Source organism: Mangifera indica, chromosome 13 (genome assembly GCF_011075055.1).
Source record: "Mangifera indica cultivar Alphonso chromosome 13, CATAS_Mindica_2.1, whole genome shotgun sequence".
In the NCBI taxonomy this organism is placed as follows: Eukaryota; Viridiplantae; Streptophyta; class Magnoliopsida; order Sapindales; family Anacardiaceae; genus Mangifera; species Mangifera indica.
Genome location: NC_058149.1, coordinates 14,816,589 through 14,834,533, shown reverse-complemented (window position 1 = coordinate 14,834,533; position 17,945 = coordinate 14,816,589). Strand labels below are relative to the sequence as shown.

Sequence of the window (17,945 nt, the reverse complement as noted above, 5' to 3'; positions counted from 1 at the left end):
AACATACTAGCTAACCCCAACCATTACCATTAGAATCGGACGGCAGATGGACTTCAATCAAGTCTAGTCAACGGTTGTAAATCAATCAGAGGTCATTAAGGCCATGACAGAGACACGTACGTGCCCTAGAAAATTCTCCAGCCAAACAATCATCTTTATGTACCGTGACCACTCCATCTCTTTCATCTCTTCCCTTTCTCGAAAATGCTTCGTATTGGTCTTCCCAAAAAGAACCCCACGTTCCAATACACGCGCTCAAACTCTATAAGAAACCTGAACCCACCTCATCTCTCATCATAAACATGATAAGAATCCCAAACACAGAGCCAAGGAGCTGTTGCAGTGGAAGTGACTCCATTAATGCTATTTGTTAACCTCTTTTAAGAGTGTTTAAGGGGCATGTAAGTGGTCGCCGTCGACACTGCCCGATTTGTTCAGAAAAAGTGAGGACAGTTTGTACGTGTCACCGACACCTGTACCTCCTGCATGGGAGAGAGAGAAGATACAAATACTCAGCATGGCCTATTGTAGTCAACGCGATAGAGGAAGAGGCTGATTTTTTTTTCTTTTTTTTTTAAATCAAAAATTTCTCTTGTTTTTGTTGTTCTTGGTTTGAAAAAACCCTAAAATCAAAATCGTCCTTTGACTCACAACTGAAAGGAGCTAGATTTTATGTTCATGGAGGCTTTGGGTATGTTTCCTTTCAAGGGTCTCTCTGTGTGCTCAGATCTGAGTCATTTTTTCCGTAAAAAGTCGTTTTTTTTCTTTATTTATGTGATCAGGGTAAAATTTTCTGTGTGGTTGTTGGTGCTTTCTATTTATAGAAAGCATTATCTTTACTCATTTCTGCCTTTATTTTCCTTCTTGGAACATAGAAATTGACAGAAGAGAGTGAGCACACAGGGGCACTTGTATAAGCTATACATTTGCTTTTGCGTGCTCACATCTCTTTCTGTCAGATTCCAGTGCCGGAATCTGATATTTTTCCGTTCAGTTCTAGGCCTGTTTTTGTTCCAAATCAATCACTCTTTTGCCTCTCTATATCTCCTTCACTTGACTATCTGGCTGGCTGTTTTGAGTTGAAGAAACAAGACAAAACACCTTATGCTATATAATGAAGGAGAAAAAAATGGTGAACTCTAGCTTGATCATGACAACTCTATACCGGTCTACTGTCTATATCTTTTCGTCTTTACTCGTTCAATTTAGATGATGTATTAGTATTATAATCTCTTTTATTTAATGAAGCTAAACAGCTTGTAAGCGTGACTTTTGATGATGTTTTTCTGTGAAGGTACGCCTGATTACTGATTACCGTGCGGATTTAGAGGCATATCTCTGCTTAACATGGAACCATTCATGTTATCTACTTAGTATGGTCCTTACTCCTTTCTTCTTCTCTTCTTTTTATCTTCTCTTCATGCTTTATTATCCTCCTAAGCGTTTCCCTTTTTTTATTTCCTGCGCATGCGATGATGCACACACAAATTTGAGCCTGTTTTCGACTGAATCCAGCAAGGATCTACTCACTTGTAATCTCACTCAACATGGCTTTTTTAATCATGGCTCTAAAACCCTAATATCCCACTGCTAAGGCCATTTTGTATTAATGATTCGACCAAAAAATATAGTTATTTAGTATAGGAAAATACCGTTTAATTTTAGTAGATGTGTTGTAATTAAAAGGGGATGAAGGGGTCAATTTTGCACCTATTTTATTCTTCTTGTTCTTATATCTTGTTGCAGAGTGTCCGAGTGCTCTAAAGAACACCATAAATCTGTTAACCATGGCGAAATCTTTACTTTAATTGATGAATTGTCAATCAGTTTGGTGATTGCCTCGAAAACATAGCCAGTCGCTATTTACAAATAGTGATGAATTCAAGTTCTTCACAACTTACTGCGGCGCAATTTGTTTTTACTGGGGCTCTAATGTAAATGTTCAACAACACTTAACATATAATTAACAGGTTAAGCTTAAGTATAGCAATTAATTAACAAGTTTATGCTTCTGCATCAATATAGTTTCCTCTGATCAGTTGACAGTGCCTGCGCTACCTGAATTCGTCCCCTTTTTATCCATGTAGTAATGTGAGAAAATCTATGTTTCATTTAATGGTATCCGGTAATGTTTTATCTTGAACAGTATGTAATTATATGTAAGTTCTTTGCTTAGAATATGTTAAACCAACTATATACTACATACTGATGGACGGATATTACTGGGGAATAATATTGATATGTTCATCATATGTTTAAGGATTTATTTATTTACTTTATCATTAATTTAAAATCATCTAATAACGTAATAAATATATCGGTATGTTAATATTTAAGTATTCATTTGTTATTGTATTTATTTTATGTGGGAAAATAAGTTTATTGTCTTCCATTTCTCATGTTGATTTGTGCCTTTGATTGCTCTTGAGACAAAAAAGGGAAATTGTCCATACATAAAACTGATGATTCAAATCTCTATATAAATGTAGTGTTCTAAAGTTACTGATTTAGTTTTTGGTCATATGTTAAGTTTTGCTGAATTTGATATTGCCAGTGAGCATATGCAGTTTAACTGTTAAATGGCATTCTAATATTATGAATTTACATTGTTAGATTTTTGTTCTATGTTTTTTTTCCCCTTTATATTATTTCTTATAAATAATACTACACTTACTAACTATGTAAACTAAGGTATTTTAATGAGATGAAATGATTTTGAAAAATAAAGTACACAATTAGATCACCCAATCACATTAATACACATCAATTTGTTTACTTTTCCTTTACGTTTTGGGTTTTAATTAGTTTCTTATATGAAATTTTCATCAAAGAATTGGTTGTATTAAAAGGTTTTATGTTCTTGTATATTTTAGTAATTGATTTGGCATGATGCTCTAATGATAGAAACACATCAACTAGCTTCATTGAATAATTTCTCCCCATCAAGCATTGCGTTGATTAAGGATGTCAACCACTTAGATTATTTTATACTTAATATATTGTTTACAATCCGTGCATTGTAGGGATGTGGTTTTTTCAAGGGTAAGATGTATGTATTGAGTTAATCACAAATAAAAAAAAAAATTATATTTTAATTGTTTTTTAAAAGGATTTAAAACTTGTAGTTGGTATAAGAACCTTGAAAGTAATTAGTGTGGTCAGATATATTTTAAAGTAAAGATAAAGTATTTAGATGACGACGATTAATGAAGAATTTATATGTAAGTTAATTGTTCTTTCCAAGACAATTCATGACTCCAGTAATTTTTCTATATATATATTCGGTTTTCTAGTGTTTGAACAATTTTTATCATTGTCTTCCTTGTTTGGTAAACAAATTCTTTTCAAGGCATTGTATGGATGTGGTTTTTTCAGGGGTAAGATGTATCTATTGAGTAATTTTTTCATATGTATATTCGACTTTCTAAGTGTTTGATCAATTTTTATCATTATCTTCCTTGTTTGGTGAATAAATTCTTTTCAAGGCATTGTATGAATGTGGTTTTTTCAGGGGTGAGATGTATCTATTGAGTTCATCACAAATAAAAAAAATTATATATTAGTTGGTTTTTCAAAGAATTTAGACCTTATAGTTGGTATGAGAACCTTGAAAGTAATTAGTGTGGTCAGATATATTTTAAAGTAAAGATAAAGTATTTGGATGACGACGATTAATGAAGAATTTATATGTAAGTTAATTGTTCTTTCCAAGGCAATTCATGACTCCAGTAATTTTTTTATATGTATATTCGGCTTTCTAGTGTTTGAACAATTTTTATCATTGTCTTCCTTGTTTGGTAAACAAATTCTTTTCAAGGCATTGTATGGATGTGGTTTTTTCAGGGGTAAGATGTATCTATTGAGTAATTTTTTCATATGTATATTCGACTTTCTAAGTGTTTGATCAATTTTTATCATTATCTTCCTTGTTTGGTGAATAAATTCTTTTCAAGGCATTGTATGAATGTGGTTTTTTCAGGGGTGAGATGTATCTATTGAGTTCATCACAAATAAAAAAATTATATATTAGTTGGTTTTTTAAAGAATTTAACCTTATAGTTGGTATGAGAACCTTGAAAGTAATTAGTGTGGTCAGATATATTTTAAAGTAAAGATAAAGTATTTGGATGACGACGATTAATAAAGAATTTATATGTAAGTTAATTGTTCTTTCCAAGGCAATTCATGACTCCAGTAATTTTTCTATATGTATATTCGGCTTTCTAGTGTTTGAACAATTTTTATCATTGTCTTCCTTGTTTGGTAAACAAATTCTTTTCAAGGCATTGTATGGATGTGGTTTTTTCAGGGGTAAGATGTATCTATTGAGTTCATCACAAATAATATATATATATATATATATATATATATATATATATATATATATATATTAGTTGTTTTTTTAAAGGATTTAGAGCTTGTAGTTGATATGAAAACCTTAAAAGTAATTAGTGTGATCAGATATATTTTGAAGTAGAGATGAAGCATTTGAATGACGAGGATTAATGAAGAATTAACATATAAGTTAATTTTCTTTTCAAGGCAATTCATGACTCCATGAAGTTTTCTATATGTATATTCGGCTTTCTAAGTGTTTGATCAATTTTTATCATTGTCTTCCTTGTTTTGTAAACAAATTCATGTAATGTTGTGTAAAAATATAGGATGAGCTAGAAGTAGATACTTGAGCACATATACATGATCAATGGAAAGTGTGAAAATACAGCTCATGGACTGTGCGGGTGAGCAGGTCTAGGTACTCTGCTAGAAGAGGAGGATTAGGAACCGGAATCTATGAAGACAGTTTCCTATTCAGAACCTACCTGGTTGGCTCTGGTTGCTGGGTATATGTACTGTTTACACCGACCAGAAAAATAAAAACTTGCATTTGAATGAGACTGAAAAGCATTTCACTAGTAAATAATAGGGGGAAACTAATGGAGTATAGAGAACGAAAAGATGCAATGGGGCAATATTTTTGTTTATTGTGATGGTTGTAATTTAGGTGAAGTGTGTGTGTGTGTTTCCTTCTAGTTTTAGAATCATAACTTCAGAAATTCACAGGTTACTCCTAATGGTTCGGGTTTGTGCTCTAGAAAAGGTTTTTAAGTATTTTAGACTGATTATTTTGCATCGCACTGAAGGTGATGTTGAAATTCTGAAGATTCTGACTTAATTAGAACAAGTGAATGAGCATCAAAGTGTAATAAAGCAACTTAGAATATCCACTTTCTTATGTGTGTTGTATTTATTGAAAGAGCAAGTTTGTATGCATTAATCAGCTGGTTTACTTGTCTGGCGTTTCATATAACTATACATTAGTTCGTATAGAAAGAACTTTTTGTTTTTAGAAAGAATTGTGAAACTTATCAGTCGAATGTGTTATCTTTTGAAGATTTTACTCTTAATACCAGTAATGTTTTTTAACGAATACAAATAAATTGATATATTATTATGTGATCGAGTAATTTTCAATATAAAATAAATAATTAAATCACTTATGACAAGTAGATTTGTTTATGCCCATTAGTAATCATCAGTTTGTACATGAAAGTATTATTCTTTTGACCACTTGCATCATTTTGTTTTGTAAATAAGTTGTAAGTTAAAGTGAATTATCATGGAATGTTTTAAGTACATACGATGATTCCTCAATGTTTAATCTGGTATTGAACTGCACTTTCAGGTTTGATAAATATGGCACAACTGATAAATGAATCTGAGAATTGTACATCCTGCAAGAGTTTTATGGCATGGCTTTATTTCCACGGTAACTATCAGTAAAATCAACACTATTATTCTATAGTTGTTGTTGTTGACAGAATCCATGGTGATTGTGATTGATCTGTAATTCTGTCATTGATTGCAAAACAGAATATCAATGTGGCTCATTGCTATGATGTCAAAGTTCTTGCATCTAGGTAACTGTTGTTTGCTTGTGTAGGTGGCTAGAGCTCTCAATTTTTAGCTGGCTGAAGGAACTCTCTATATAATTCAAATCCTTCACTTCTTTCTTTGCTACAATTTTAACAAGAACCTTGAGAGAATTATACTATAAAACTCGTGATTGAAATTGAAAAGTTCAAAACCACATAAACCCTATACTAAAAACTCATATTTTTCATTATGAGATCTAAGTCTTATAATTTATATTTGAGGATATAACTTATAAGTTATTAATTATCTAATAACAAGTTTTGTCTGAATGTACTTCAAATATGTCATCTTGAGACACATTGCAAGACCAGCAACCTTGGATGCTGGGAACAAGGATTATTAAATGAAAATTTTCTATATTTAGGGATTGAAGAGAAGTAGGGAAAATAATCTATAGGATTTTTATTTATCTGAGTGAAATTGGATAATCAAAGAGTCAGTGGATTTCTTGGTAATTAATAGGATTTATCTATTTTCTTTTATCTTGATTCAAATACAAGACTCTATTGAGATATGAAAAGTACTATTACACGCTAATAAAAAAGTATAAATATAAATATAAATATTGATGTGACATCATGTGATTTGATATTTACAGTTTCTGTTTGTGCATGAAGTTTTATTATACGAATAATTGTTTTGTCCCACCTTTGGTTAAACCTGACCTTTTAAAAGCCTAGTTCTCACCTTGGCTGCAGAATCAATATTTGTGCGTGGGGATTTCTCATATGAAAACCAAGCTTCCTGCGTGGGGAGAGCTTAAAAGATTTCCCAAATGAAAACCAAGAAGTCCCTTGGGGAGAACTCACCATTTTTAAGGTACTGATATAAGAATTATGCTTAACATGCAAACACTTAGGTATTATTAGGCTTGCTTTTTTTTGGTGAGTTAGGTATTAACAGTTACAAACAAACTGTTATATGATTATATATTGACCAGTTTTGAATTACAAATAAAGTATAATATGTTAGTTTGTCTATAGCTGTCAATATCCACTATTTACTCATTGATCTAAAGACAATAAATTGATTGATGATGCTATGATTTATGTTCGTTTGAAAAAACAAGTGAATCATGTCAAACAATACAAGAACACATCAGAATCCATTTGTGATCCAGCTTGGATGGTATCTTAGGTCCCCAAAGGGTTGAATTCAAAATTAGCATGCTTGATTCATAGACCCTTAGGGTTTATCCCTCTCTCCCTTTAATAAATCTTAGTTGATCTGTTATGTACCTTTATGCCACTTTTATATATATATATATATATGGGATTTCGGCAATTGCAGTGCTATGCTCAGCTCAACCTAACTGATCAGCATAGTGTTTCAGTCCTTTTTTTTTTTCTGTACCAATGAGCTGGAGCACACGAAGAATTGTATTTATTGCCTTCGAGTGCAGAATTGTAACTAGGTTTAAGATGAAACAGCGGATGCAGATGGATGTGTTGTTTTGTTTCTTTGTATTGCACTGCATTTACAGTTATAAATAGCTCTGCTGGTTTGTGGCATGCAGTGGAGCTCTTCTGATCAATGTCAGTTCAGATGATGAAAATAGCTTAGAAGTTGGAAAAAAGAAAAACATTGCTTAAAGTACTAATATCATTTATGAGCTACACTACACATCCAGAATAGAGTTTCAAAATTCTCTTCCAAAGAGTCATCCTATGAAATCATTAAGTGTCACATACATAGCACATTGCCTGTAGAAAAAAAATTTGGGATATTTTTTGGATTGTGGTTCTTAAATATCAATCAAGAAATCAACACTCTTAGTGTTTATATCCTAGAAGGAACCCAAAACCAGGGTCCATTCAAGCTAAGCTCTAATAAGGGCCAGCTTGAACTCCTCTCAAATTCGGAATGGTTAGCTCTGGTTTGGTTGGACTTGAACAGTAATGCTAAAGAAGGAGAAGATTGTTGATGAGACAAGCTCTGACACTGACGTCAATCTCGACAAGTTAAAATTGTTTCAGCTTGACTTCGCATGTAACTTGAATCAGCCACTACATAAAACCTCAGAAGCTGAGATATAATGATTTCTTTCTATGATACCAGGTGTTTTACCTGTCAGCTTTCTCCAAACAATTTCTGTGTAAGATAAAGAAATCATGTCGTAGGTATTGCTTTCACCTATGTTAAGTGTTTGGCTTTGCCAATAGCACAGGAGTTACAACAACTTTGAATTTGTGAAAATCCTATCATATGCAGTGGCTTGGCTAGCTATTAATGCTTTTGAATATGATTTTTACAGGGAATCTGTAATTGTTCGGCAAGAACTTAGAAGATGTAAAGGGTTGGACGATGCCTGCTCCCCAAAAACTACTAGGGCAAAATTATATGTTTGCTGTCATATTTTGAAGTACCTCTTTATGTTGCTCTTTAGTGATGATTTCGCATTACAAATATAACTTTTCGGGCGTTGGATGCTTGATTAATTTTATGTTTTCAATTAAGATGCTGGTTTTCATGCTAAACTTTTAGTTTGCAGGATATCTAATCGAACATCATTAGTGTTCAATTTTGCTTCATATATATTAGTACACAGTTAATTTCTGGTGGGGTTTGCCCATTGCAGTTGCAGCTGGTGCTTCAAAAGGTGCATGTTGATCAAGCACATTAGGGTTGCCCCCAAACAAGTGTCAACTCAAGCCTGAAATAAAGAGTTTGAGTTTGTGCTAATTCGAATAATGAATAAGAACGTTGGAGAAAACAACAAAATTTGAAGAACTAACAAAACAGAAAAGTTCCAGAGAGTTCTGGAACTTGAATCAAACTAAAATTTCAGTTTAAGTAAAATTTGTTCCGACTCAACAAATACTATAACAGTAGAACTTGTACAACTATTTGGATGGCAGAAATGAAATGAACATGTGTGACACTGTACCATGTAAGGCGGGAAGACTATTAGGTTGTACCATATCCATTCTTGGTACCGTCACTCTTTTTATCATAGCTAATGTCACTGTCCTCTCCGGTGCTGTGGATTTGACTCTTTTGGTTTTTGGATCCTTTATAATATTGTCCTACGAAAAAGCAGGTATTTTGGACCAGTCAACTCAATCGCTTCATTTTCTTTTCATTTCCTGTCAGACTTGCTTGTTTCTTTCACATTCGATCAATCTTTTTGTTAGCTATTCAAACAAGTTAAAACTCATCTCAAATTAATTGTTTTAGATTCATACCAAACTCAAACTCTCTCTTGTTAATTCAGCAATTTTTGTAAAATTGTATTTCAATGTAAGCAACAAGTAGTCTTAACTGTCTTATCTATCATATTACACATCATAAAAAACTAAGTAATAGAGTAAGAGTTATACAAAATTTTACGGGTTACAAATGGCGCAAGTTACCGGGCGAAAAGGGTAAGAGATTATGATTCTACCACTGAAACTGCACCAATGCACAAGCATTCTACTATATGTTTCATGTGAAGGGTATTCTACAAACTTCATTATTTTGAGAAGACACCAGCAGCAAACAGTAGATTCCGTCGAGAAAACTGTTGGGAGAGAAACATTCAATAGTTCATGATCATTTTAAGCCTTATGGAGAAGAAAATAGAAAGGATAAAAGAAATCTAGCAATACCTGCACGGTATAGACGGGTGTCGACTTGGTTGGCAGAGTCTTCAAGGATCTCAGTCTGTTGGGATTTCCACTTCTACAGAGAGTAATGTAAAACACATGAAGAAGTAATTCCAAAGAAGTGTAAATTATGCTCAGACTAGCTTTTTTTTTTTTTTTTTGAGATAAACTTACTTTTCTTCTGTCCTCAGCACCTTTGTGCTTGTAGTGACATCCCATAATTTTACGGTGCTATCAGCAGATCCAGAAGCTAGAAGCGTACCTTCGCAACTGGCATGTAAAGTATAGATTCATGTTAAAAATAATAAACCAGTTGATTCCTTTTTGAAATGTTCAAGACATTCTCTGAGTAGCAAAGAAAACCTGAATGCAAGTGACCACACACATGACGTGTGACCTATAAGTGGTGTGACACATCGACCACTTGCAAGATCCCACATCATAATAGCACCATCTTCATCGCCGGATGCCATATAACGTCCATCGGGTGACATTGCCAATGACAGAATCATACTTCTATGACCAATGAAAATCCGGACACAGTCCCCACTCACAATGTCCCACAATCGAACTGTTTTGTCACTAGAACCAGTTGCAATATAGTTGGAGTTGGCATGCCATCGGACGCACTGAAGCAAGCAACTGAACCATCAATAATGATATATAGCACAAAAAATGGTCTAATTAACCAAAACGAATTTTGCTGACTTCTTGCAGAGAACAACAGCTCCCATAAGAATTTAATAAGAAGGATGCCATTTAAAGGTACACCAGATCAATTAAAGAACTGATAGCAGGCAAAATCAAGCCTACATTACCATCAAAGAATAATTTAATCAGAAGGCCTGTTCAGTCAATGAGAGAGAAGAGGGAAAGAACAAAAACTGCTCACATCAACATCAGACAGGTGCCCTGCCGCTATTCGTAATGGCTGTATTCTATCCATAGACCAAATCCTTGCTGTTCGATCATGGGAACAGCTAGCAAAATAATGTCCTAATGGGGAAAACTACACCAAGAGATAGCAATAAATAACATTTAGTATATATAAAAAAAAATGTCTAACAAATCAAATAATTTCACACTATTATGCTATTTTTTGAAAATATTTAATAACTACTGCAAATTCAATGTATACCTGAACATCCCAAACAGGATAGTTATGACCCTTGTAGCAAACAAGATTTGCATTTAGTTTTGTGCTCCATAATCGAACTGCATGCACAGAGATGTCAATTTTATTATTATTTTGTTTTGCATAGAAAAGAGCAAAAGGTAAAAACAACAGATTTTAGCAGTCATATAATAGCCTAGAAGAGCATACTTGTAGCATCTGCTGAGCAGGAAAGAATATAATCCCCAAGAGGACTAAAACTGGCAGAATATACTGGCCCTGAATGACCCTGAAATAATGTATAAGATCTTTTGCTACCATTTGCCCCCAAAGTATCTTCCTTTCCTGTAGTATCATTTTCACCCTGCAAAACAGCTGACACCAACACTGTTTAACAGCAAAATCTCTCATCATCTAAATATCTGAATATGAAACAAACTCACTAACAGGCATGTTAACCTATTTACTATCATATCCAAAAAGAGGGGAGGGCAATAATATCTGACAAGATATAACTTCTGGCAAGCAAAGGAAAAAATTAATCATAAGTGAATGCTATTTTTACAAACTTACAACTTCCAGTTTGTTGCCCAAGCTTTGCCATATCCCAAACCTGTAGAGCCAAAGTTCAAAATCAGCAACCAATCAAGCCACAAGATGTGAATTGTGAAAATTAGATAATATACAACCTTCAATGATGAGTCCGAGAATCCAGCAGCAACCAAGGATCCATCATGGGATATTGATGCGCAATTTAAACTGGAAGATATTAAATAATAAGTCAGCTTGCACAACTAAAACCATGAATACCCAAACAAAGTTGACAATTGAACCACTAGAACTTTATTAGACATTACCTGTTATGTGTGTTGATAAATGTATATAAGCAGACTGATGGCAATGCAACACTGCTCAACTGTACACGGTTTCTCAAGTCTTCAAGAAAAGATTGTTCCACCTCGGTTGGCCTGCAGTTATCAAAGATAATCAATAGAAGTAATGAAGCATATCTAGCAGTAACCCTAGTAACACTGATCAAAGAAGATAATAACTATATGAAACTATTTTTAATCAATTTAAGTGGAAATAAGCATAATAGTTTTACACCAAATATAGCTACAACTGATGTTTGGTTTTGAGAAAAGCTTAAACTTACATTTTTATTTAAACTAAGTGCAACTTTGGAGGTATACAAATTTGAAACAGGAAAATCATTAGAAACAGTGGTACTTAATTATATTTTGTAATTCCATCTATGCGTGGAAGAGGAAATCCATTGAATGCAAATCGTGCTTTACGAATCCATTTCTGTATAATATTGCCATTGTATTTATATTTTTGTTTTCTTTTTTTTTCAAAGTCTTACTCTTACAACACATTTTCAATGTTTGACAATCCCTAATAAATTAAAATATTATCAAGTCCTGAGTTGAAAAATAATTTCAGCTTGAACCCAAGTCAAACATCTGTAGAGGAAAAATTAAATAAAGGATCTTTGAAAATACATTATGGGCAAAGCAAGCTCCGATTTCACTCGGGGGACTGCTGGCACAGTGTTAGCCTCAGGACGAGATGTTTTTGCAGTTGCACTGATAGTTTTGTCCTTCTTCGACTTTTTCATTGAAGTGCCTTGCTTTCCACCTTCTACTGATCTTTTCTGAACAAGAGACATATAGCGAGAGAAGTTGTTCAGAAAAAGAGAACATTTATACTAATTGAAAACATTTACACACAATAACTAAGAATTTTAAAGCTATAGACATAGCATAAGCATTTCAATTATGCCAGTTCTCACATGGTTTCCACAGGAAAGACACAGATATTGACAAGTTACAGGCATTGAGGAATATGTGTACCTTGTTCTCATCTACCTCCCCCTCTTTGTTTTCTCCTTCAGCTTTTTCAGAATCTGGTAGTAAACCACCTGATTTCTCCAAGCGGTTTTCTAAAGAATCTTCAAGCAACTGTAATAAACATATGAAGGCACAAAGTGAAAAAAAAAAAATCAGATAGAAAGCAAATTGGCCATAATAGCAGCTAACAATTGTAAAAATGTTTGATACATAATGAATAGACTGATAGCACAATTTTAAGTTAAGAATCAAGTCATAACGTACTAGAGAACTCTCAATTTTGGATGTGCGCTTAACAAGTGAGACGAATTTGAGGATGTGGTAAATTTTATTCTAAATATTCATATACCAATTTCCGGCATTTTAAGAAGAAACAAAATAATCAGACAACCATTAGTTTAACAGAAAAAACTACTTCAGAAATTATAACAAAATGTCGTAGAAGTAAAGAGATAATCTTGCAACTTCCTGAAGAAGTATATAGTCATTGAAATTAATATTACAGGGAAAAAAAATCAAAGAGGAGGTCAATCCATATAAAATCCTACACTTGCCCAACCAACTCACCCCCCAATGTACTTCCTTTTGATTTATTTTATTTGCTGCATCCTGGTTGCTTCCAATAAGTGTAACTATCTCAGCATCATCGGAAATTGAGCTAGGCCGTCCCGGAGAAACTATTCCCAACCAGCAAATAAAAGCATCACCCAGAAGGTACACAAAATCTTATCACAAACCAAAATATAAACTAAATTAATGCAATCAAACTTCAATGCAAAAAAATTGTACCTTCAAAGTTTATACGTTCATTGATAATCCCAAGCATTTTGGTGCATTGTGTCTTGTGTAGATACTGCAGTAGGAGCTCGTAGGAGTACTGTCCAAATGATAGACAAAAAGTTTATCAGCTATTTGCAAAATTCAACGAACACATCTCTTTACTTTTCAACAGATGTCAACCAAAATATTACCTGACATATCTTAATGTTGACTTTGCTATTCCTTAGTGAATGAGCAAATTCCATCTCCTGATTAAAAGCATCATGGTCAGAAATTTTTTATTAGTAGTTTAATCTTACTTAATGTAGGGCAGCAACTAACCTCTAGATGAGAGGGAGTAAGAACCCCCTCCAACTTCTGAAGGTCTCGTAAGTGCAGCATTTCGTGGTCCTCACGAAAGCTATTGAAAAAGGTTCTGGCTGGGAACATCAACACAATTGCATAAATAAGTATACACACAAATAGAAATGCAATCAGCACAATTAGGGAAAGGACTTGAAGAAGGAGTTTAAAATTTTACCCTCTTGGATATGCTTTTTAGCCACCAGATCCATGAAACAGTGGATAAACACTGGATAGAGCACATGAAGCAACTCATGCTGAGAAATTGAAAGACAAGTTAAGTCAACTCATACTACAAAGGAAACTTATACCAAGGACCCTACCATAAATTACTACAAAGCCACAAAAATAACTGATCACCTTGTACAGATCCAGGGAGCTATAAGTCCAGGACCTCAGTTTGCTATATTCATCCTGGTATCTTGCAGGACCATCGTCTGATCTAAAAAGCATAAACATTCATCACATAACAAAGAAACATGCCATGTACGTCAACCATTCATTAAAAAAAAAAAATCACTCAAGATGGCAAGACATAGTGACTATCTTTCATGAACCTTTCACAGCCTATTCAAATTTCACAAATCAAGGTCCTGAAATTCAAACAAGAGCTAATTTGATCTATATTAACTATCTACCTCAACTAACGTTCCTAACTTCATAATAATTTAAAACTTTTATGAATTTCCAGCAGCATTTTGTTTCAAAGTGCATTATTAAAACCTAGCATTGAAGGCTTAGATTACCTAAGCGAATTAAACGAAGGTAAACCTAAAACGCTAATAAATTTCGAAGCTCGAAGAACGCATAAGAAATAATAGAGGAAATTTAAGAGAGACAGAGCAAAGAAGTACTCGGAGAAGGAGCGGAAAAACTTGGAGAGTTCGGGGTCGTTAAGTACGTCGATGGAATTATTGTTGGCGCCGTTGTTGTTTTTCCGCTGAAGTTCAGCTCTAAAAGCAGTTTCGGCCTCGTTGAAGCCTTTCTTTTTCAGGAACGTCGTCACGAAGTCCGTCAATCGCGAGTCGTCCATGCTCTCGTCGAAGCTTCTGCCTCTGCTACTCTCTCCAACCTTGCCTGTAAATAATTTAACAGAATCAAAATAATTTCTAAAGCTCAACGTTTGTTGGGCCTCCAATTCGGCCCATTAAATTAGTAAAACAAATCGGGAACTAAGATTGGGCTTGATACCAGATTGGGCCCAAATCTGGTCCAACAAGATTACACTAATCCAAATGCTTGATACTGACTTAAATAGGGTAGAGGCTAGATTAGAATTGGAAAGTTTTCGGCTCATGTTTGAGCTTGATAAATTGTGCCCAGATTTGGTCCAACCAGATCGTGCTTATCCAAAGGCACTAAGTTTGAGAGGTACTTTAAAAAAGGTTGCAATCAAGTCAACCGATGTTTTGCTTGTCTTAGATTAGATTGCATTTAGAGAAAGCAAAAGCCCAAGCTTTTCAAGTTGGTAAGTTGTTTGTTCTGAGCTCAAGTTAAATTTAATAAATTATAGTTTAATATCGTAAATTATATATTTATTAATTATTTAATATTTAAAATCAAAAAATAAGATTTTAGAGATGTAAAAATTTTAACTTTTAAGAGTTTATTTATATTATACTTAAGTTTAGTTATAAACTCGTAAATTCATTGAGTCAAATAACAACAAAATCAAGCTCGAGTTTTGTTTGTGTTCAATTCAATTTGTTTGCAATTATAATTAAGAGTTAATAAGCCCAAAATTTTGGGCATAAACAGACAAAATCATTCAAGAGTAAACTATATTGAGACAGAGGTCAAAGTTACACTAGATTCGATTTGAGTTTTTCAAGCTTAAATCAAACGATCTAGACCAAATATTTGAATTACAAGTTAATTTTATATCAAATCCAAAATTAAATTACTTTTGAGTCAAATTTAAGTTTTAATCTCAATTTTTCAATTTCAAACTACCGATTTATATTTAAATTAAACTAAAATTTGATTTCATTCAAATTTGAACTTAGTCAAATCTATCCCCAGATTGAAGTCATATATTACCTTAGAGTGGTTGGTTGATAGCATTCTAAGGGTCAACATATTGAATAATCAACTAAATGATTGAAAGTTACGTTAAATTATTGCTCTAGGTTGTGGCAAAAATAAACGAACACTTGTCAAAATAGAAACCATATTGGTACCACCAAAGCTAAAGCTTTATTATTCTAATATTTAATAAAGTGAATTGTCTTGTGGAATCAATTATTCAGTTTAAAATGACATGACCAACCAATAAGATGGTCCAACTACTTTTAGTTTTAGATAGACTATATTCCTAATTTGTTTATAATTATATAAAGTTAGTTGTATATTTATTTATAATAATGATATAATAAAATTATATGTATATATTTTTTTATATATAATTTAGATTATAAATAGTATATCATTATATAATTAAATCATATTAAATTAAAGATAAAATAATATTTAATTATGTGATGATATATAATTTATATATTCAAATTATATATCAAAAATTGATATATATAATATTACTGATAACGATAATATATTATTATATGATTAAATATTATTTTATTTTTAATTCAATCATTTAATAATACTCGATCATCTATTGATATATTATAATTAATATATAAATTAATTTTATTGATACTAAAAACCTATAACGGATATAAATCTTTGTAAGAGAGTTCAATTAAAATCATATATGAAAGAAACTTTTTTTTTTTTTTTTTACTTTGGTAGGGTAAAGTATTTGAAAGGGTTGGGATTTGAAGGTTGTCGTGGTGGATTGTTGGCTTGCCAATAGTTTGGCTTTATTCTTTGTACCTTTTGTTTTCTCATTTTTAATTCTTTTTAAAAATTTCAGAAGGGGCCTCCGTCTCTAACCAAAACACAACAAATAATTTTAAAAAAAATTAGTAACCTTAATTACACGGCCAAACGATGATAATGGATATGATTCCATTTGATGGGTCCTCCTCCTCCTCCTCCTCCTCACACATATAGTTTAGTCTTTTTAAACTTATTTTTCTTTTTCTATAAAAAGTTGTTTGTTTCCCAAGAAAATATAATATTTTAGAATGGGAGGGAATAATTCATGTACATGAACATGAGCTATTTATGTCACTACGACGGCATGGATGGACATAGAACTTTTTATGCAACAAATACATGAAAGCATCCACCTCCAAAACGTTTTATATGTATTGGCTTTGAAGCAAACGAATAAGCTAGAGTGTTGCTGCCATGTCTCAAAATCTCTAATAAAAAATAATGCCTGTATCACTGTACACGTGTAAGGTTGGCACGTGACGATCAGGTGTCAGGCAACGAAATTCGGGCCCCAAGGGCCGTTGGCCCAACTTTTTAAAAAGCAAACAGTCATGTTATAAATATATTGACTCTTAATTGTCCCTAGAAGGTAGTAGCAAATGTGGCGGTGCCAAGCATAATAGTATGAATTTAAAACTCGTGATTAACGTATCAAAATCAAAATTTTGATTTATTTAATATAATAACGATAGATTTAAAGTTTAGAGTTTAAGTTTTGATGTAATCTGAACTTAAGTTAAGGATATAATTATTTTTATAAATAAGTCAAATTAGAATTAATTCAAACATTTGAATTTGAATTTATTTAGATCAAATCCAAAATTAAGTTGCTTCTCAGTAGAGTTTGAGTATTGGTCTTACAAATCAAATCAATATTAAATTAATCCTTGCTTGAGTTTAATAAGGATCAACTTCAAATTTGGCTAGAATTGAAATAAGAAAGTCTTCTTTACCTTCTACCAATACTATACCGAAAGCCAATCTGGATAACACAACAAAGCAATATTATTTTTGGTCAATTAAAAAGATGATGTTCACACATAGTAACATCACCTCAACTATCGTATTTATATGTTATCATGTCATTAGATTATTTTAAACTAAAGATAAAATTATATTTAATCATATGATAATATATCATCTGTATACTCAAATTATATATAAAATATATATATAGTATTACTTTTTTAAATAAATTAATTTTCAATTCGATTTATATAAAAAATAACAAGAAAAGTTCAACCCAACTCAAATCAATTTATTATATGATATCTTATGAAAAAATGTCTCTTCGTTAAAATTATATTCAAGCAATTATGACCAATGCCCGGGATATTAATTAAAATAGGCAAAAAAATTTCTGCTTATAACTTTTTAGGCAAACACACAGTAGTTTTACTTTTATAAGCAAATTTTTTTGTAACTCCAAAAACACCCTCCCAGTCCTGTAAGTGTAGGCGCTGGAAGGAAGGTGTGGTGCACGCGGTACGT

General features: G+C 32.6%; 1 protein-coding gene and 1 long non-coding RNA gene across 7 annotated transcripts; one reads left to right on the top strand and one right to left on the bottom strand.

The window, feature by feature from the left end:
* The first annotated feature begins 701 nt into the window (after nucleotides 1–701).
* LOC123194875 lies at nucleotides 702–8,458 on the top strand. Of its 5 annotated transcripts, XR_006497344.1 has the most exons (6): nucleotides 702–1,132; nucleotides 1,295–1,373; nucleotides 5,687–5,770; nucleotides 5,875–5,921; nucleotides 6,636–6,756; nucleotides 8,192–8,458. It is a non-coding gene; the product is annotated as an uncharacterized LOC123194875 (long non-coding RNA). The 5 variants fall into 5 exon arrangements; XR_006497345.1 differs by lacking the exon at nucleotides 5,875–5,921 and having other exon boundaries at nucleotides 6,618–6,756; XR_006497342.1 differs by lacking the exon at nucleotides 5,875–5,921 and having other exon boundaries at nucleotides 705–1,167.
* Nucleotides 8,459–9,137: 679 nt separating this feature from the next.
* Nucleotides 9,138–14,691, bottom strand: LOC123194874 (transcription initiation factor TFIID subunit 5-like). Of its 2 annotated transcripts, none has more exons than XM_044608358.1 (19): nucleotides 14,468–14,691; nucleotides 13,974–14,055; nucleotides 13,792–13,870; nucleotides 13,593–13,690; nucleotides 13,463–13,519; nucleotides 13,281–13,368; nucleotides 13,059–13,168; nucleotides 12,495–12,602; nucleotides 12,144–12,295; nucleotides 11,496–11,606; nucleotides 11,328–11,397; nucleotides 11,212–11,251; nucleotides 10,849–11,013; nucleotides 10,663–10,739; nucleotides 10,417–10,533; nucleotides 9,888–10,153; nucleotides 9,699–9,794; nucleotides 9,528–9,600; nucleotides 9,138–9,439 (listed from the first exon to the last, which is right to left on the bottom strand). In XM_044608358.1, exons 1-19 carry the CDS (start codon nucleotides 14,644–14,646, stop codon nucleotides 9,392–9,394), a joined length of 2,016 nt encoding a protein of 671 aa, XP_044464293.1. In that variant the 5' UTR covers nucleotides 14,647–14,691; the 3' UTR covers nucleotides 9,138–9,391. The 2 variants fall into 2 exon arrangements, 1 of the variants encoding a protein (XP_044464293.1); XR_006497340.1 differs by having other exon boundaries at nucleotides 9,381–9,439; nucleotides 9,695–9,794.
* Nucleotides 14,692–17,945: the final 3,254 nt, after the last annotated feature.